Source organism: Hyalella azteca, unplaced genomic scaffold, assembly GCF_000764305.2.
Source record: "Hyalella azteca isolate HAZT.00-mixed unplaced genomic scaffold, Hazt_2.0.2 contig2994, whole genome shotgun sequence".
Lineage (NCBI taxonomy): Eukaryota > Metazoa > Arthropoda > Malacostraca > Amphipoda > Hyalellidae > Hyalella > Hyalella azteca.
In genome coordinates, this window is record NW_025933250.1 from 26,134 (window position 1) to 46,882 (window position 20,749).

General features: G+C 39.2%; 3 protein-coding genes across 4 annotated transcripts; all 3 read right to left on the bottom strand.

Annotated features, from left to right (window-relative positions):
* Positions 1-6,031: 6,031 nt before the first annotated feature.
* Positions 6,032-7,208, bottom strand: LOC108667755 (CLIP domain-containing serine protease 14D-like). The gene is made up of 3 exons (XM_018154820.2): positions 7,051-7,208; positions 6,662-6,852; positions 6,032-6,354 (listed from the first exon to the last, which is right to left on the bottom strand). The coding sequence occupies exons 1-3, from the start codon at positions 7,073-7,075 to the stop codon at positions 6,127-6,129; spliced, it is 444 nt and encodes a 147-aa protein (XP_018010309.1). The 5' UTR covers positions 7,076-7,208; the 3' UTR covers positions 6,032-6,126.
* A 306-nt stretch (positions 7,209-7,514) lies between these two features.
* Positions 7,515-10,253, bottom strand: LOC108667753. Its single transcript, XM_018154818.2, has 4 exons — positions 9,939-10,253; positions 9,596-9,705; positions 8,444-8,568; positions 7,515-7,937 (listed from the first exon to the last, which is right to left on the bottom strand). Exons 2-4 carry the CDS (start codon positions 9,684-9,686, stop codon positions 7,515-7,517), a joined length of 639 nt encoding a protein of 212 aa, XP_018010307.1. The 5' UTR covers positions 9,687-9,705; positions 9,939-10,253.
* Positions 10,254-11,598: 1,345 nt separating this feature from the next.
* LOC108667754 (phenoloxidase-activating factor 3) lies at positions 11,599-17,691 on the bottom strand. Of its 2 annotated transcripts, XM_018154819.2 has the most exons (8): positions 17,574-17,691; positions 16,784-16,930; positions 16,206-16,327; positions 15,664-15,838; positions 14,638-14,746; positions 12,804-12,976; positions 12,484-12,680; positions 11,599-12,099 (listed from the first exon to the last, which is right to left on the bottom strand). In XM_018154819.2, exons 2-8 carry the CDS (start codon positions 16,926-16,928, stop codon positions 11,896-11,898), a joined length of 1,125 nt encoding a protein of 374 aa, XP_018010308.1. In that variant the 5' UTR covers positions 16,929-16,930; positions 17,574-17,691; the 3' UTR covers positions 11,599-11,895. The 2 variants fall into 2 exon arrangements, with proteins under 2 accessions (XP_018010308.1, XP_047741711.1); XM_047885755.1 differs by lacking the exon at positions 17,574-17,691 and having other exon boundaries at positions 16,784-16,986.
* Between the last annotated feature and the right edge of the window lie 3,058 nt (positions 17,692-20,749).

The following is a 20,749-nucleotide window of genomic DNA, read 5'->3' on the forward strand; positions in this document are numbered from 1 at the left end:
TTTAGTATTGTGCAAGTAATTTTAACAAGGATGGTCTTTAAGATTTATTCCCAGCTCTAACTTACCATCTACAGTTCAATGAGATGGCCACGCTTATTTTCCTGGTTATTCTAGGTTACACGATCTATTTGATCATTCACCTTGGCAGACGATTTTCCCGTGTCTATTTGTTGCAATATACGACCAGTAATTCATGGCTTGACCATACATGATCACGATTTTAATGCAGAAAACAGTTTTGTTTTAAGCCACTTATGTGGTTTCCGCCATCTCCAACATTCTCTTAAATGCAATTGGAATTGAGTTTTTGACGCTGTTTTTTCTGATCTCAAACACTTATGCTCCTAGTCATTATTTTATTATCTTATCTAAAAAATTGTTAAAAGCGAGCGATGAAAGGAAGAAGAGATGAACGTGGAAAACTATTCGTGTTGTGTTACGTTAGTATGCGACATTTGGCTTAGTCGGATATTCCATTTTTTGATGAAAACTGCTATAAGGCCGTAACTTTCGAAAAAGTTCCCAACCATAAATCGTGCAGCTCGAACTTCATTTGCAAGAGTCTGAAGTTATTTTAGGCGTTCTGCGATATTTAATCTTGGAGGAAGATTTAGCTCTGAAGACCAAAATGAATCATTTCAGTGTCAATTTCAAGCTGTGGTGACATTTATCAGATATTCTTTCACTAGCCGAACTCATTTGAAGTCCTGCGTCGTTACATATCACGTGTTGTATATAATTACTTCGTTGCAGTTACGTTTCACGGCATTTATGTGATGCATGTTTTAGGCATCGCTCATACTGTACACGTGTACTTACTATTTTGTTCCTACAAGTGCTTGTTGAATAAATATACCTGCACGACGAATTTTTTTTCCCCCACTAGAGAACAGACAACTATTTGATTTAAACAGGCGAACAATATGCATGCTATGTCGAAAGGATCAAGATTTCTGGTATGCTCGACAGTACATAGTAATATTTTACTCGATAAAAATTGGAGACGAGGATGTCACCTCAGCAGTATCTTCCGACTCGATCCAGGCGTACCTAACAACACGACTGGAGCTTCAGAGGATGGTGAACGCTCGTTTAATTCCCACTTCCCATGCGCCGACTGCACAAGCGCATCGGTGTCGCCTCTTAAGGGGACCGGCTACCCTAAAATTTTCAATTTTGGCGTTTTTCGGTTTTTGTGCTCATCTGAAAGCTGGAATTCTGCTCTTTCCAATGGTACCACTGCCATAGGACATGGGTGGAGAAAATGTTGCTTGCCAATGAAATTAACAGGCAGCGTATGATGTGCACCGAAGTTCAGCGATATCCAGAGGTGGGCAGTAGCGCGCTACACGTAGCGGCCGCTAAATTTTCAGTAGCGGTAGCGGCGCTACATTTAAGGCAACGTAGCGGTAGCGGTAGCGCCCGCAACATATTTAAGTAGCGATACGAGGTTTTGCCGCTACAGTACTACCGCTACATTTATAGATAAAGTCTTTAGATTTTACTTAATAATATTAAATATTATTTCAAAAACAGCATGATACATACATAATATAAATTTCAGAATAAAACTGCACGAAAGATTTCGGTGTAATGTTGTCAACCTCAGCCTGTTACTAGTGTCAACATGTTAGTTGTTACTTGATAAGTTGTTACCAGTTACCACTTACAGGTATTTTTTCATGTTTCAGTTTGCTTACAGTTATTTTTACACAGTTATTTTTATGCTTCACCTTCCCTACATGGATGTCTACTTTAATCTACCAATCTCAAAAATAATCCACATATATATACAAATGAAAGACTGATTTTTTATATGTATATGCACATAATTTTTGAGATTGGTAGATTAAAGTAGACATCCATGTAGGGAAGGTAAAACATAAAAATAACTGTAACATTTATTTACTGTATCTAACCCGTACTAGTTCGGTTAGGTTAAATGCAATAAAGTTGCATTGATATGTTTTAAAAATGTCTTATTCTCATTAAATATTTATGAGTAAATCCCAGTTGCAGAACAATAAATATAATTTTGGCCATTGTAGCGGCTAATATAGCGGCGCTACATTTTATTGTAGAGGTAGCAGTAGCGTTCGCTACAATCTAGTGGGTGTAGCGGTAGCGCCGCTACATTTCAAAGTAGCGCTGCCCAGCTCTGGCGATATCATATGAGAACAGAATGAAGACCAAGTTGAGTGTTCTGCTTGTGACAGCTGACCCGTGTAGTTAAACCTAGAGTTATTGAAGATTCCATGCCCGATAACAAAATAATAGCAAAGTGAGAAATTCAGAAACGAGTGATGATATATATAGAATGAAATGAAATTAGTCGGATGATTTAATTGATGAATGGAGGAAAAAGGACAAGTGCATCAAGCTTACCACCCACTGCTAGCATAAGATACATTATGTTTTGAACTGAATGTTATCCTACAACAGAACCATAATTATATCCTAGGGCTTAAGCAGGACCAGTTACATTTTTAAATCATTCCATGGTCGCGCAGAACCATATTTGGTCACAAATGAAGTCTTCGCAAGGTATATATATAAAGTAAAAAAAAATATTTTCGCGATGCAGAACCGAAATTGATATTATTCGTTGCTGCGGGGCATAACGATAATCGGTTTTTAATGGCGTCGCTAGCTGAACCAAATATGCTTTATTATCGGAAAATAAAAGCTTATTTGTCAATGATGTTATTTTTCGCTCTATTACGAGGCTCATCATCCACTTAGACGAGCTTTCAGAGCGCCGGTATCGAGACCCGCGAAGCTTCGATAAGGCTCGGCTCTTCCCTGCGCGTTTCTTTTCAAATTAGGCTGTTACTCCACTCGTAAAAGAGATGGCGATATGGATTTGTCCGTGCTTACCCAGCTAATTAATTATTCACAAACGGTTGATACTAACAAAAAATATATAAACGTTGTGTTAGAAGAATTATGATGAACTTTCAGGAAACTTTGAATATAAATGTTCATCAAGTCTGCGACTTTTACACTTTTCGAGATGTCAATAGGCTATAATTTTTATTCTCCATTGAATTTTCTTGATCAGCCTCATTGTTGTACATTTTTCCTACCAAAAACTAGTTATGAACGAGCATGCTCATGAAACGAGCATGGAGTGAAAATCCCTTTTATTAACTGTTTAAATGGAGGCGTTGCGAAGATATCAGAGGAAACAGACGTGATTTATTGAGCTGTCAGTCCACGACAGCGGCTCGGTGAAGGCAAACTCAATGAGGGGCGAGGAATAAGGCCCCTTTCACACAGGGCAGTAAATACTGCCAGCGTCCGACAGTATTTACTGCCGAACCTTAGCGGACATACGAAATGTGCACTGCTGTTATTAGCCCAGCCACCAGACAGCCTTAAACCTCACGGTGTTCCCTAGGAGACAAACCTAATAACTTTAGCCCAGCCACCAGACAGCCTTAAACCTCATGGTGTTGCCGAGGAGACAACCCTGATAACTCTAGCCCAGACATCATTAAAGCACACGGTGTTCCCCATGAGACAACTCTGACTTCGCAAAGATCCAACTCGTTCCTTCTGCCGCTTCCACGAAAAAAAAAATACGAGAGGACGCGCTGTAGCTATTTTAGACTTGGGGATTTTCCTGAATTAAGGGTAATTTAGATTTCTTACCTAAATAGCGAAATGCAAAAGATTGAAATGAATCGGGCAGCTACTCAGAAGTAAGGATTTATCCTTTTTGTTTCTGCGGTGGTTGCATCTTGAAAGTTGGAGAGCCATCCTGTCGCCACACAGATAGCTGTTTTTAAAAACTTGAAACGCTGTGACAAGTGTGTGTCACAGCGGAAGTCTTGCATTAACAAACAAGATATTCAAATACGTTTCCTGTACAGTTATGAGTGGTATTTACATTTTTCGTGGCAAGTGCTGTACAGTAGCAAGTGAGCCATGATTTTCACGATTCAATTGAACACTTTAATTTTCATCAATCATACCATTGATCTACATTCCACACTCTACTGGCTACGGTCATTTGTACACACATGACATGAAGTTTTTCAAAACGGAAAAATATTGGGCTCTTTACCGCATCAGTTGTCACAGATTCCTAGATAAGAATTGTCGTTACCAAAATGCACCGTACCTTGTACATTAGATACGTAGCCATAGTATCTGTAGAGAAACAGTTTATGAAGCGAAATTTTTAACAATTAAGTTAATTTTCTAAATATTCTGCTTAATTGTCATTATTTAATTTCTTCTGATTTTCTATCATCTTCACGATGCATAGCATTAAGTTACATGCTATCACATCTGGAATTTAGCTCTTTATATCATGCTGGGATGAATAATATTATTCATTTATGAGTGGCAAACATATAACGAATATTTTGTATCGTTTATTGCAACAACAATTTACAGGTTATTAGGTAAAAAATCACGATCTCCGCCTTTGCTTAACAATATGGTAGCAAGATTAATTAAGCTATAATGCGGTCACGGCTGAAGCCACAATACGGTCACGGCTGCAGCCACAATACGGTCACTGCTGAAGCCAAAATACGGTCACGGCTGAAGCCACAATACGGTCACGGCTGAAGCCACAATACGGTCACTGCTGAAGCCACAATACGGTCACGGCTGATGCCACAATACGGTCACTGCTGAAGCCACAATACGGTCACGGCTCCAGCCACAATACGGTCACGGCTGCAGCCACAATACGGTCACTGCTGAAGCCACAATACGGTCACGGCTGAAGCAACAATACGGTCACGGGTGAAGCCACAATACGGTCACGGCTGAAGCCACAATATGGCAAACAGGAGAAAGTACAATCGAAGCTCACGCTTTTATAGAAGAGCATGATCCGTGAAGCGTTCAGTGATTCTGCCTTACTATGATGAAAAAAATGAAGCGGCATAGGGGATTTCTGTAACATCACATGATTGCCGCTTCTGATAGCAGGTTCCAATAAAACAATATCTCTCTTACTTTTATCTAAGATTAATGTATCGCAATTTTTTTTAGTTTTTCTTTTATATGCTCCGTTCTACACAGTAGTCTAGCAAAAGAGGCTAACGCCCTTCCCAGTTAATCTCAATTTATGTGACAAGGATCGAACGTTTGTGGAAGAAGACTATTTTCCAAGATTTGGAACAACAAATGGCGAGAACTGAATTGAAATTTGTGTCTCTATTTTCTACCAAATGATGTTTAACGCTGATCCAAGTAATATGTGAAGATCCTGACCCAAGCACAACTGTTAGGGAAGAAGATTCGAAACTGTAACCAAAGATTGTTTCATTCCAGAGTCAAGGTTCGAAATAATTAGTGTAGGACGTCTTGGATTTGGAGTCAGAGTATTTTTCTCGTTGGGCTTCAAATTATGGAAATTTTTAATATTAGTAAGATGATGCACTTTGAATGCTCAATCGAAGACAAGTTTTTCGCTCGTTGCTGCTGTACGTAAATGTGGGGTCCCCCCGGCTTTTACCCGCGCTCTCAGTCCGCGTATTGACATTGATGTCTTCACAGCCTTTGCTTATATATTAGGAATCGCTGCAATGGGGGGTACTTTTTTACTTTTTCCATCATAACTCGGCAACGGCTGCTCNCCCGCTAGGTCAGAGATGGAGACATTTTTCTACTTGAAAGTCGAATTTCAGAGGATTTTACGATATTGGGAGCAAGGTGGACAAGCGTTCTTTGCAACTTGATAAGGAGAGTTAAGACGTCCCTAATGCTTTCATTTGCTGCACTTTCTTCCTAATAACGCTCAGTGTGAATCCAGTAAACAAGTAATTTTTTCATATAAAATGGATCCAATGTACAAATGATACTAGATGAATGAGCACGACAAAGAAATCGTGCTCCCACTCTCATCTACCAACCTCTTTGATGAGTTTCCAATGCTACTGATTTTATAACAGGAGCAATTACTGTATGTAACGAAATTTGAATCGAACAGACAGTCGCAAACCGTCGCACGATATTCCAATTCATGAAATTTTACTGAAATTGTATAAAGGAATCAATCAAACATGAATTCGTAAATCGTTATTTCATTCTTCAAAAAGGCCAAACGGAATATAGAACTCCTTTACCGTTTGGCAAAAACAGCTGCACTTACAATCTAATGATTTATACTCCGTACTGAGCATCGTTACTACCACCGTATTCAGCAATAGTATCAACGATCCACTTGTAGTAGTAACTCACGAAGCCTGCAAAAGTCGGATTCCTACCAGAGCAATCTAAATTCCGGGAAATGACTCCTACTAAGTAGCGGAATCCTCCAGCGTCAAGTGACAGCGGCGTGCCTGAGTCTCCGCTGCAAATATCGCTTCCGCTCACTCCCATGAGGCAAAGCTGCAGAGAAAAAGCGAATTTGATGATAAATTGTCTACATGGTGACATTATTCTTTTCACCTGTGGACTGATCGATCATACACTGATCTTATGCGAGCTCTTCAGAAAACGTTTCATTCCTATTCGATATCAATCTGAACGATAAACTTCGTCTGTTTTCATCCAGTGATGTAAACAGAAAAAAAATCTGAATATTTTCCAGCTATTTCATTATATAACCTTGCATGCAGTATCATCGAGGCTAGAACGACACCAAAACATTATTGTCATAAGCTCGGAAGCTGAGCATTGTCGTTTTCTTGAGTACCTGAGAATCGGGATTAAAAACCGACAGGCCCTGGCAAAATCTGTTGTCGATTGTCATCGTAGTTTGGTACAAGATTTCGCTCGAGACGACTGTTCCAGTACTTCCCCATCCTGCAACCCGCCCGACCTGATTCGTCAGGCTCCAAGTTGTAAAAGAATCTGGGAGCAGCCTCAGTGCCTTTATGTTAGGAACTAAAAAACACCAATATTAGTCTAATGCCATTGATTAAAAACATGCACACATGATAAATGTAACATATATAATCCATTTCAATTTATAGCTCAATTCAGGAAAAAAGTGTTTGTAGCGTTTATCGCATGTTATAAATTTAAGAAAAATTATAATTCTTTAACAGCAACTTCCTTTGAGGAAATTAATCTAACTCTCACCGTTTGTAGAGACTGGATTTCTCATTACAACCAGAGCAATGTCGTGTTCTATGCGAGGCTTGAGCTGGAACGCGGGATATTCTACTATGGACAAATCTTGGGCCCTGATGACGATTGAGGGAAATTGTGTCGTCTTATCCGGCCGTCCTAATTCGATTTGATATCTGGAAAGAAAACGCAATTAACTACAACTCAAATTATTATCACTTATTAAAACAAGATGACTGTGAATATCGTTGAATATGAGGGAAATGTTCAATAATAACATTCGAATTGCAACGACTATGAATATCGTTGAATATGAGAAAAATGTGCAATAATAACATTCGAATTGCAACGAAAGTTGCATTCACTGTAAGAGCTGTGCTGTAAGGTGCATAGGTGCTTGACTACACGAATGTTTCCAGTTTACCATTAAGGTTCTTTAAGTAATTTAGTATCTAGATACACGCTCTTTTTCAAACCTAATACACGAANGCGCGGACATTCGGCTCCGTCGAGTAGGCGCGGACATTCGGCTCCGGCGAGTGGGCGCGGACATTCGGCTCCGGCGAGTGGGCGCGGACATTCGGCTCCGTCGAGTAGGCGCGGACATTCGGCTCCGTCGAGTAGGCGCGGACATTCGGCTCCGTCGAGTAGGCGCGGACATTCGGCTCCGTCGAGAAGGCGCCGGCATTCAGCTTCGTTGTGTCAGCATCTGAATAGTTTTCTACGGCAAATACTCCGTCGTTTTCTTCCGTCGTCTTAACCCAAACATTCGTCTCTTCGGTGATAGGTAAGGCATTTGCAGCCACAGTTTTTGCATCATTTCCAACGGTGCTAACTTGGTTTTCTGAAATTCGATGATCTAATTTCGAGCAAACATTGGATGGCAGGCAGCAATATTTCTGAAAAATGAAAACTTGTTTTACATATTAATTATATTTTCTGAACGGTTGGGAAATGTTAACATTTTCATCCGAATCTAAAATCAATGAAACTGCTCGAAATAAATGGAAAGTTGAGTAACTATTTGAGCGCTTTATGCTTGATAAATAATAGGCGAAACTTCATGAGGCTATCCATATTTCATCGTGCACAACGATGAACTAACCCGACAATTCGCGATTGCTTCTCCTTAATTAAAATGTACGCATAGTGCACTTCTCGTCATGTCCTCTGTTGCTATAGAACCTATGAAAGCTGTAGTAGCATCGATTATTAATGAAAACACGTCCTCATGGCCGAGTTACATTACTCATTCATTTCTTCAGTTATTTGAGTTATGAATTACTGATGAATTCATTATTACCGATGAAACGTGCGTCATTGGAGAAACGTCGAACAGAAATAATCCTTGAAGTTAGAGTTTACAGTTTGACAATTACTGAAATTTTTATTTCATTTCCTTAACCTTGGAAGCGCCGGTCTTCTCGCAGATCGTGTACTCTATATCACGACTTTTGGCCAAGCTTTGCAGACGAGGACACTGACTCAACGGCACGCACGCCGCCTCGTGACAGGAACAGAGACCAACATCTGGAATAAATCGAGAGCGGTGGCATCTATATCACATGTGAATGGCATCCAGCAACATTAAAAAACCAACCACCTTAGCCAAAAATGGTAAACACTAAAATGACTTCCACTAAATCTTTTACAGTCAATTTCTGGCTCGTCTGTCGTAGTACTCCTACACGGTTCTCTCTCCTTAGTCGCAGATCAATAATACGTGTCGATTAAAACCAACTAGTTTCCCATGTTTGTTAAAAGCACATGTCGGCTCTAGATTAAGATATGACTCTAGCAGGCGTAGTCGACTTGCTCGCCTGTCTTGTGTCTCCACCACTAGACTTCGGCGTTTGGCTTGAATGTGGAAGCATTAGTTATATTCTCCACTTGCTCCTGGTCACTTTTTAACTCATAAATCCTTCCTTAATAAATCGTTCCAAGATTGATGCGGCTTACATAATTCACGGGTTTGATAATTTTTTAACGTTAATGACAAAATTTATATGGAGCCATTGAAAAGTTAGATAAGGGTGTACTGGTGTAGGTCATACGTGAATAAATGTTCGCCCTCTTTTTAACGTATTGAAAGAACGTACTCAATGGAATATTATTTCAAATTCATCAAGGCTTAAAGACGCTTTCTGGCTATAGGCGGCACCAATACATCAAATCATAACCGTGAATCATGGATTTTTTGAAATTTTTCTGCAGCACAACAATTTTGATGCGGTCAAAACAACGACCAGTTTCATCACAGTCGCGGAACAAATGTGCTACCTACTAATGATCTAACTCTGGTCAAGTCATCAATCCTGTTTACGTTTACGCATACTGAGACGCGACATTGGTAATGTTTATCTCAAAAATTTCGGTTAATTCCTTATTTTGTGTAAACTAACTTTATAAGGTTGGTTAAATTAAAATTCTGTAAATTGTTATTTCTTCCATTATTTGAATCAGTGAACTCTCAGATTTCAATGCTACAGCATCAACGACAGCAGTTACCAACATGTGTACTTCGATTATTTGAATAATTAACGGTAGTTAGACTTACTATCATTTGGCGGGTTACGAGCTGCGACCCCGTAGACCACATATGAAAGGATTAATAACACCGCACCAGTCGTGTTTTTCATCAGGGCCATAATGATGAGAATGGCTTAACTGTGGTAGGAAAAATATGAACTCAATAATTGCTTCCACATCCAAAAACTATAGTAAATTCAATTATTTGAGTAAGCTGTGATGAACTAACACATTCACGTTTCTTGGGCACACATAAACTGCTTCTTTACCAACCAACTGCTTATTATTCAAATTCCTGTCAGCCCGATTGATTAAAGTTAGTCAACGGATCAGTTGTGCTGCATTATCCTGGCACAAATTTACACACTCACTTAGTAACGAATAAACATGATCAAGTCTAACAACAATTGACGTCGAAGCTTACTGGCTCGATTAAAACGTTGAGCTTTCAACTCCGGCGGAATGGGACAAACAGCAGCTTTTGCACAAAAATTTAATTTCGCATCCTTATCACGTCCCATAACCTAAAATCACATGCACATTATTCCAGTCAAATAATACGAATATAATTATAATTGTATATCGATAATTGTATATCGTTTCGAGTTGAATATACGAGTTAAGACTTGGATTCAAGCACCTCATATCCAAATCTCCGACTAGGTGGCTTCAACAATCTCCTGTCCGAATTTACGAAAAACTGGGAAAAGTGTTGCCTGATGGGAAGCATCGAGAAGTTTAAACGGGATACGTTCCTGAATGATCTTACCGAAAATTGATACAGCTATCAGGCAATAACAATTGACAAGAGGAGGTAAATCAAATTTTAATAATAAAACGGTTCGTACATTTATTCTTCCAACCTGCAATTTCCTCTAACTTGCTATTCTCATACATAATGTTAAAGTTAAGTATTTCTTTATATTACGAATGTAATATATGGATCAATTTGTTGTTGCATCCACTACGACATTAGGTTTCAAATAAAAAATCGTTCTGAAACTCCTCATTAATCGGAATCTTGATTTGAAATTTGTTGCATTTCAACCATGCATAGGAGACCAACTGATGTAGGATTCGTCATTCAATATGTGGCCGAGTCGTATTTGACGCTTTGATTTGCTGTAAGTTATTTACGCGGATCCCTCGCCATCTTTGAAATAGTGAATCAGTATGAAGTCGAATCTATTCAAGATCATGCCAGCTTATTTCGTGTATTCATCCAGTCTTTAGTAACTAGGAACGACATCATCTCGCATAATTACCGCATTATGAAGATTCAACTGCAGGAGGCCTAGGGAGCGAAACATGGCAGCAGTCAATGAAGTCTTAATTTAGAGTATGTCGAGCAATAAAATTCGACTAGGTATAACGTTGGAACTAAGATTGCAAAATTAGCCTTTGTCCTCCGTTTTTACATCATTATATCACGCGAACGGTTTTGAATTGTGAGCATAAAGTCAAGTCTAACCATTCGTTAGCAAGTGATCGAAGAATCCGGTGAGTTTTATTACCACTCCTTCACTAGTGATTTGGAATCGCAAATTTCATTAATTCAAGTAAATTCAGATTCTCATTTTGTGACCCAAGCAAGTCTTAATGCAACCAGGAAAGTTGGTCACGCACTACATCCAATGGTACAAAAGGAACAAAATATCCTTTGGAAGAGCGTTTCGATATCCAATTAAGATGATAATTCGGCTGATAATTTCAAATCTCAAGTTCGCTCGTTCCGCCATCAACACCTATTCGTTCAAATGGATCCTAAACTTGCGCCGAGATGGAGAAAGTCAGTCCCTCCTCATAACCTGTCCTCTGTGCTGTGCTCCCTTACTGAACTCGGTTGAAGTCCTCCTAAAATCAATCCCCAAGGGTTTACCACGCTAGATAGCCATTTAACCTGTAATAGCCTTCAAATAATTCCTTGATAAACGAGTAAATTGTGAAGCTAGAGCAATTGTTTCATTAGTAATTCGGCAACCGAGCCCCCAAACCAATATTCCGTATAATGAAGGTAGAATAAGACACCTGTGGGTCAACTCCACATTATTCCACATTTCGCTAAGCAGTTTCACAGCTTCATTCATCATTTGATGAATCCAATCATTATAATATTTTTGAACATAATATTCTGCGACATCACTAAATGCATCAATATCCAAAGAAGTAAAAAAAAAACTTCTTTTGAAGTGTCGATACATAGAGCTTCAAACCTAATAACTACATTAGGTTTACCTAACCAAGAACTTCGAGTACGATCATAGCTTCAAAAAAACTTGGAGAGGTAAACGAACATTTCGATGTTCTGTCCTAGCACGGGAACTGGCCTCAAGTTTTTATATTAGGCGTTATAAATGAGTCAAGATAATAAGGCACGTGAGTGTAGACAGCGGCCACTTGGCCGCAAGCGACCGTCGGGCCGAACGAAACTAGTCCCAGCTGCACGGCGCGGCCAGAGCTGTCAAACGCGAAGGCAGGGCCGCCCGAGTCACCGGTACAAGAGTCCATCCCTTGCTCGCTGCCCAGGCAGAGCTGCTCGAGGTAAGGTGTCGTGTAGATACAGGAGATTCGGAAACGAAGTGGCATAAATACAGGCATCTGGTATGCATTTCGTTTCAAATTGAACCCAAATACACATTTCCTGATGGAAACTATTCTTCAAAAAATTTGTAGGTGGAGAAGTTTCAATGTAGAGGGACAAAATTCGCTGATAAATTTTGTGTAATATAACTTTAACGAATATGCTCACCATAATTATTTCCCACAGATTTCTCAATAACAATGGAAGGTATCAAGTGACAAACAGCCAAAAATTAATATGTTATAGAAAATTTCTGCTAATGCCTCGTTTCAACAAAAAGTTAAATTAGTATATTGCATTTTTATTTGATGTTTTCTTTACAGGTTGACTCTCACCTGCCTGCCGTCCACATTAAATGCTGAGGAGTAAAGGCTACGGCATACAGAAGGGCTAACGATGGGCAGGCTGGCGGCATTCAAGATGTTAGTGGTCGATCGTGTGCCGTCCGAACCCCAGCCCGCAACGGTCAATTTTCCTGTCGTGAGAGCTTCAGTTTGTCTTAAGCCTCTCAAGCAGATGGGGATGATGTATTCTGTCGTGAGAAAAACAATGCGAAAATTTCTTAATAATTGCGTTACTGTTCATAACTTACCGAACGATCTCTATCAAATTTGAAATCCTATTAACGAGCGATTATTTCGACTTTGATAATTACCGCTTAAAGTTACGGGTCGGCTGAGGCGCAGTAACGCAATATCGTTGATCAGTCCTTTATACTCTGGATGAACGATGATGCTTTCAACTGCAATCCTGATCGCGTTCGGCGCGCATGTGGAGGAGGCACAGTCAGGGTCTGTATTGAGAACGTGATCGCCAAGTGAAACCGAACTGAAAAATACAAGGGAAGACAATTATCACGAAATCTAGTTCTATTACAATTATGCAGTAAATTAATTTATTAGTAAATGTTGGCAAAATTTGTTCTTTAAAGCAGGTTTCATTGAAGACCAGAGAATTCGTTTTATTGACAATTTTCTTATTAGTTTTTTCAATAGATCGAATAAGATTTTTCGTTTGCACGGGTAAATCGAAAATCAGATTACCGAAGGGCATTTTTATTTCTTTAACGACGTTTCGAATGTTTCTATCATTCATTATCAAGTTAAAAGGTGCATTGAGTGATGGAATTTGGGTTGACACAAGTACAAAATCAAGTAAATAGGATACTACTCAATCAAAATTGTCTAAATGACAAAAATAATCAAGAATTAAAGCACCAAAAATTACACCGAAAACAGTCTCAATGTTCTGACAAATCCAGTAGTTTGAAGGTTGATGGCTGGGGTCCTATCCTCAATGATGAGGGCCTCAGCTATCGCGAGTCGGTTGGAGTCGGGGCATCTCATGACGACGCTGGTGCACTCCTCCAGCACCGTACGAGTTATGGTCTCGTTGTGGGCTTCCATCAGGTGGTTAATTGGTCCACCAGACTGAAGGTGGCACGTGAGACGTCGGTTTAATGTCGTAGTTGTGAGCCCGATGTAGTCCATATTGGGGAGAAGTCTACAACCTTCTCTATTGCAAAAAAATTTATAGACTACATTGGTCTCTTGAAAAACTCCCGTTTTTTTGCAGGGGTTATTGTTCATTACAAGATTCTGTATTTTCTTGTTTTTTTAATAAATCAGTAATTTAATTTTATTATTAGTTACGTTCACGATGTTGTGAACGATAGAATGAAGAATCCGTTCATCTGCTTTATATCCGCTGGTCATTTGGTTCTCATAGTAGATGGTTGTAACGTTTGCGTCAGTCTCTGGTTCATGGTTGAGTCTGTTTTGGTACATTCGAGGTTTCGAAATTTCTGTGTCGATGGTTCTAATGGTAAATCCGTTATTGACCAGGATTCTCTTGCAATTTCTCAGCTCCGTATTCAAGTCATTTTCAGACTAGCAGGTTTCGAAGGCTCGTTGGATGAGAGCACGTGTTGTGCTTCTTTTATAGCGCTCTGGGCATTCGCTATATTCGCCAAATTAATTTAATATATAATAATTTCGTCGATAATGATCTCGAAAATGTATACGTAATCAAATAATTATAATAAGGAAAATTTAAGCACTCTAATCGTGATTAGACGATATATATATAGCCGTACTACCAAGACGGCCGTAGCTGTCCTACGAAGTGACGAAATTCATTCAACAATTGTGATGGATACAACGTTTCATAATTCAATGAAGTCCTGAAACGAGGAAACCTCGTTTCCTGAACGAGGTTTGAAATGTATACAGTAATCTTTACGTATTATTGCGGTAAGCCAACAAAGACCAGTAAGTTGCTGGCGTTCGTAAATTTTTAATAAAGGAATTGTAAAAATAGAAAGTGCATTCGATGAAATCAAGCTGATTTCAATAATTAAAATGCCGATGCTTCTTCTCGAGAAGTGCCGAGGTACATGAAAAGTTGAGAACCGTAAAAACATTCGAGTGACATTTTGTAAACGCGTCAAGATTTTGAACTTAGTAACACGAAGGAAGTTTACCACTCACAGCGAATATCCTCGAGGGAGGCGAACTTCATCCACGCAGTGAGCGGCTGTCAGAACGTAGCGACTGTTTATCAGAGATCCGCCACAATGGAAAAATGTCCCAGTGCGGGCTGAAAAAATAAAAGAAATAATCGAGACATATGATGAGCACTCAACACGTTGACTCCGAAGTGGTACATATGCGTACCAGGAAGTGTATTCCTCCAGGACGTAGTGGTACATAATTCAGGGTTGCCAGATAAATTAAAAAACGGCCAAGTCCGCGAACAAAAAAGGCCAAAAAGGCTAATAACTCAATATACAAGCATATTTGTAGGTTCCTGTGTAAAAATTCCATTTTTTTTAGTTTTATTAGGAGAGTACCTTTATCATAAATATTCGCCGGCCAATGGATTAAAAAAATAAATCGGGCAATTTGTCCAGAACAATAGAGAGTCTGGTAACCCAGTTGCCAGACGTTCAAAAAAAAAAAAACCGGCGAAAACAGGTAAAAGCCAACCGGAAAAAAAGATTTTTCTAATAAAATAAAAAGCTATCAATCATTCATTTCTTATACATTGCAGGGTCTGGGAAGCCAATAAAAAATTGCGGCACGAAACAAATGTCATCTCGGAGAAAATAACATCGTTGATCGGATTTGGAACTTACAATCTTTGTCTTTAGGGAGTTATGTGAAAATTTTAGAGACCGCAGCGTCGGGACAGATGCACTTGTCGCCAACTCGACTGAATTCTCTTTTGCTGAAAACGTGTTCTCAATGCAGAGCTTGTAATCAGTTAACCAATAAGCTGACAGTAAAATTGTGGAATTCGCAGGAAAGTCCTTGAGAAATATGTTAACTGTTGGCCTGTAGTTCCATGATCAAGCGGGGAGAAGATGGAACTGTTGCAACGGAAAATATCAATTACTCGAGAACTGACGCGAACCTAATACCACTGCAATTAAAGGCGTCCTCTATAAAACACCATTTCTAGAACTGCTGCATGAGATTACTGCTCCACGAGCAACAGCGTTTATTGCCGCTTACGAGATTGCTGCAGTAAAACGGCCATCCATGGGTACTCTCCGAGGCTGACGTTGCGGCCCCGAGTGATCCTCGCAGCCAACGACAATCCACAAAGCGCAGGTATCCTTGAAGTTGCATCCTCCTCGACCACACCGGAGCGAGTAGCGGCGTTTAACGTTAGATTTTGGCAACACACCTGAAAAAATACTCCTGCTGAGACGCAACTCCCGCATCGGTAAATACTCCCGCATCAGTATTTTGATCGAACTAATTCAAATTTGTGAGCTCAATGCAGATCTCATGAACAGTTTCGTTCGTGAAATTCTACTGAATCTCGTTCCACGATGGTCAACTTTGATTAGATTGTATAGTTAGGGAAATACTGGAGTCTGGAAACCTTCAAACATATTGGAAGCGTTCGGACCTAGACCATCATGACCATGTGGATCCAAAGCTGTTATCCAATATGTCACAGAAACTTAAAACGTAATTAACGTTATCACTGATCCAATGAAATAAAAACGTTTGCTTTTTTGCCGAAGCTTTAGTGTACAACTACTCACACCAGCTGCTCCACCGGCATTACAAATATTAGGTCCTAACATGCCAGTCCCTCTTGAATTTCCAAACATTTCCATGGCCATTGGACATTCTCTGAACAGCACGCAGGAGCCGCTTGCGCATCCTGAAAGCAGTCAGCAAAAAGTAAGGTCACTAGGTCAGCAATGATATTCACAACGTATGAATTGAAATACCAGTGGAGCCCCAAACCTCTCCGTATTTATCGTCCACGAATCGGCACCTGCATAGTTTAGACTTTAGGGTGAACGCAAAAGCCAATAACATTTCGGTTTGAAGCTAACTCCCAAGTTTGAACCTAAGTGGGTGAAATAATTTTTAGGCTTGGACTGATAAATATTGCTCCTATCAATGGTACTGCAAACGCACTTTCATTTTAATCGAGTGTGGGGGTCCAGAAAAATTATACCTACTTTCTTCAATAGGCATAGCTACTGTCTTTAATAGGGTGATTGTCCATTTCTAAACACATAGACATTATGACATAGGATCTTCTATAACTCCAACTAAAAGAATAAGGAACGTCACTGTATAGTGTATACCTAGTCAAATGCAGACTCACCACTGATATTCCCAGAGCTCGGAAGTTGGTTCGATGGAAATGAAGACAGCGGGTCATTCACTGGATTTGTATCTCGGCCAGAAGTTTCTTCTGAACTGCATGCCGTAAAGACCAGCGGGACTATAAATAACCACACAGAAGCCATATCTGCAGAAGTGCAAAGAACTACCTTCAATGGCACACAAGATCAAGTCACCACTCGTCAGAAAACGCACATGCCTGATCACTAAAAACCATCTTATACAGGTAAGAACTAAGAACTATGATTTGTAGGGTTCGAAGACCACATGATGACTAGAAACGGTTTTAATGGTGCTAGAGTGCTTGAGCTTAATGGGGGCCTTTTCTCTGCTGCTAGGCCTAATAGATCGTTTCAATCGAAGTCAGACGACACAAGTGCTGATGCGACCAGCTGCATCCTGCGTGGTATTGTCATAAGATATTAATTAAGCTCCGGCATGATTGGAAATTTCATCCTGGAAATTTCTTATGAATTATCTAAGGTGCGTCAGTCATGCATTTCAGCGACTTAAAAAGAGTTTTCACCGACATTTTCGGAGCACGAAGCAACCGCAGTGATTAAAATTCTATATTTAATTGAACATCTTGCCCCATGACGCGAGGCAGCAGCTGGTTTATCAAAGTGATGCTCCAGATTCGTTATCCGTTTAGCAGCATAGGCCTAACGCCAAAACGAATGTGCAAATTAGATTCTTATCGTATAACATAATCAATCGGATTCTTGCTTATGCTCAACATTTCAGTCATATATTATATTAAATAGACTTCCCTTAGCGCACTGCCGAAGATTGTGAAATAATATAGTTAGCTAGTTTTGCCACTTGCGTTGCACCTCAATAATAGTTAGGCATCAATCTAACAGGTGGAATGTTGCCAGTCTTATTCTTTCTGAATCCATTCTATTGCTTCTTCGATTATACTGTTTTTATTTCTGGAATGCTTGGCTCGGAAACGTTATCATCCCGTAACAGTATGGATTAAGAGTGGCTAACTTTTCAATGTTTCCGGAATCGATTTGATTTGAAATAAAATATTAATTCGACTAGTTAATATAAACAAAATAGTTAACAGACGAAATTTTAAATTTGTGCTCAGTTGAAGACTACTAAAACTTTCATTATTGATTATTTTAAACATTATTTATGATTCTATTTAGTGCTCATTTTTAGCAATAGATTTATTGATTTATTGCTCATCTAGCCCAGACAGCATTAAACCTCACGGTGTTCGCTAGGAGACAACTCTGATAACTCTAGCACAGACAGCATTAAACCTTATGGTGTTCCCTAGGAGACAAACCTGATAACTTTAGCCCAGCCACCAGGCAGCCTTAAACCTCACGGTGTTCCCTAGGAGACAAACCTAATAACTTTAGCCCAGCCACCAGACAGCCTTAAACCTCACGGTGTTCCCTAGGAGACAAACCTAATAACTTTAGCCCAGCCACCAGACAGCCTTAAACCTCAAAACTTGAAACGCTGTGACAAGTGTGTGTCACAGCGGAAGTCTTGCATTAATAAACACGATATTCAAATACGTTTCCTGTAGAGTTATGAGTGGCATTTACATTTTTCGTGGCAAGCAAGCGAGCCACGATTTTCATGATTCAATTGAGCGGTTCAATTTTTATCAATCATACCATTGATCATCACTTTACTGGCTACGGTCATTTGTACACACATGAAGTTATGTTCCCGGAGAGTGACATGAGGCGGTAGAGGGTTAAATGGCCAAAGTCAGAAGCTGAATTTCTTGATAAGTATATAAGAATGAGTCATCTCGGTTGATGCCAGGAATCATTAACGGCGGTCAAAATTCTAGTAACATGTTTTCATTTCTCATAATTGATGAAAAAATTTCCGCTATCCAAAGACACTATGAACATGAACCATTCTCTACCTTGAATTATTACAGCTGTATTGCAGCAAATATATGAACNTCATTTCTCATAATTGATGAAAAAATTTCCGCTATCCTAATTCACTAAGAACATGTACCATTCTCTACCTTGAATTATTACAGCTGTATTGCAGCAAATATATGAACTCCAACTGGAAACTTATTTATTTTTAGATCGCAATTGCTAATTACATTCGATCCATCGTCCAAAATTCAAGTTCTTAATATGACGCAGGGCTTCTTCGAAGATTACATGAAAATAGAACAGGATCTCCTCGGGGGATTATTTGAACTTCGCCTCATTCTTCTGCCCTCGCGCATGCCATTACAGCGATGAGGCTCGCACACTGAGAAGAAAAGGATACGTGGCGCTGCTGGGAGGCTAAAGTGTTGAGATAAATACGTGGCGCTGCAGGGAGGCTAAAGTGTTGAGATAAATACGTGGCGCTGCAGGGAGGCTAAAGTGCTGAGATAAATACGTGGCGCTGCAGGGAGGCTAAAATGTTATAATTGAACTGTGGCAAGTTTTTGCCAATATTCCAGTTGCTTTTTAGATTCTTTATCATTTCATGAACATTACTGGAATTGTAACGTGATAAGAGATCAGAATTCTCAGAATAATTAGGAATTTAAATCTTAAGTTAATTTGTACTAACATTAATATTGCGTAGTGAATGACCCAACAAGCCAAATATGCCAAAAAACTGCAATACATATTATTTTATCATATTTTTTACATTAATTATTAAACACATACATTGATTGGAATTTTATTCCAATGAATCGAGAGTCTTCTCAAGTTAACCCTCAGTATTTTCTAAAAAACATACAGGATTCAACCCTCTTGCCATATGTTGACAAAAATTGACAAAATATCGAACTATTTCACCATCTATGCCGCCTGGATTTCGATGCCATGCACAATTGCGCACGCAATAGCTTGACCGCACCAGAACCAGCATCACAATAGCCCTGGCAATCAACATTACCCAGCTTATGGTAAACATTCCATTACTGCTGTGCCACATTCCGACTTGCCTCCTAACGAGCTTCGGGTGACATTGCCATACCACCACTACAAGAGGTCACTTTTGGCTCACCCCTATCACCATTATACAACAGACCTCAGTCTATAGTGTCCGCAGCAACCTTGAATTAGATTTAAATTACACCAGTTGTATGTAATGAGAAGACTGCGACCGCATTTAAAGCTGAGTTTTCTGGGTGAACTTGAAATGTGGTTATGAATAATATGACCTGCAGTCTGGGCCCCATTTGTGATTGTTTGTAACTCTATTGCCTTATTCGTGCTTCAGATAAATCCAGATTACGGAATTTGAATTTTTAGATTACGAGATGTATTATAAATGGTCATCCGTAATTGTGTGGGTCGAGTTTACGTTCAATCAGCAATCGTTTCATATATAAAACTGGAATATCATTACCAGATTCGAATGAGACAAGTAAATAAAATATGAAGACATGTAATATTTATTGTCTATAAAACCTATACTCTAAAATCTGATTTACTCACATCCAACCTAGCAGCTATAATGCATTCGCGGCTCCAGTAATACATGATTATTTAAAATACATACTTTTTATGTTTGATTTCATAATAAATACCATTTTACGTGTACGATGCAATATACACTGTATGTGCTCTCCAGCGTGATCAGATAATATTTTGTCTGAAATACTCACAATGCAGGATCCCAATGATTGAAAAGTGAGTTGCAATTATTTTCTAACAAATCAAACGAATTCGCCATCTTCATTATTGTTGTTCAAAATCTTTTCTTTATCCGATTCATATGGTTATTAATTGAATTTTATCAGCTCGTAAATCCTTTGGAGATATCTCAATATGGATGTTGTCTATTAACTTGTTAAAAATACGAAATGATATTGAACATCCGGTGAGGTAAACATTAATAAATTTACATTCAAATAATATTATGCATTTTCATGTCATTCAGAGGAATTGTGATGCAACACGAAGAATATTTAATTACACCTTTTTCAATAAGTAACGACACGGATGAC

Bases quoted from the DNA above. Each gene is read 5' to 3' on its own strand.
- LOC108667755 (XM_018154820.2), bottom strand. From the start codon at position 7,075: ATGAGAAATCCAGTCTCTACAAACG. The intron at 6,853-7,050 runs GTGAGAGTTAGA...GGTGTTTTTTAG, and splicing joins AAATCCAGTCTCTACAAACG to TTCCTAACATAAAGGCACTG. The intron at 6,355-6,661 runs GTACTCAAGAAA...TTTTCTCTGCAG, and splicing joins TTTTTAATCCCGATTCTCAG to CTTTGCCTCATGGGAGTGAG.
- LOC108667754 (XM_018154819.2), bottom strand. From the start codon at position 16,928: ATGGCTTCTGTGTGGTTATTTATAGTCCCGCTGGTCTTTACGGCATGC. The intron at 16,328-16,783 runs GTGAGTCTGCAT...GACTGCTTTCAG, and splicing joins GAGCTCTGGGAATATCAGTG to GATGCGCAAGCGGCTCCTGC. The intron at 14,747-15,663 runs GTAAGCGGCAAT...TTATTTTTTCAG, and splicing joins CGTTTTACTGCAGCAATCTC to CCCGCACTGGGACATTTTTC.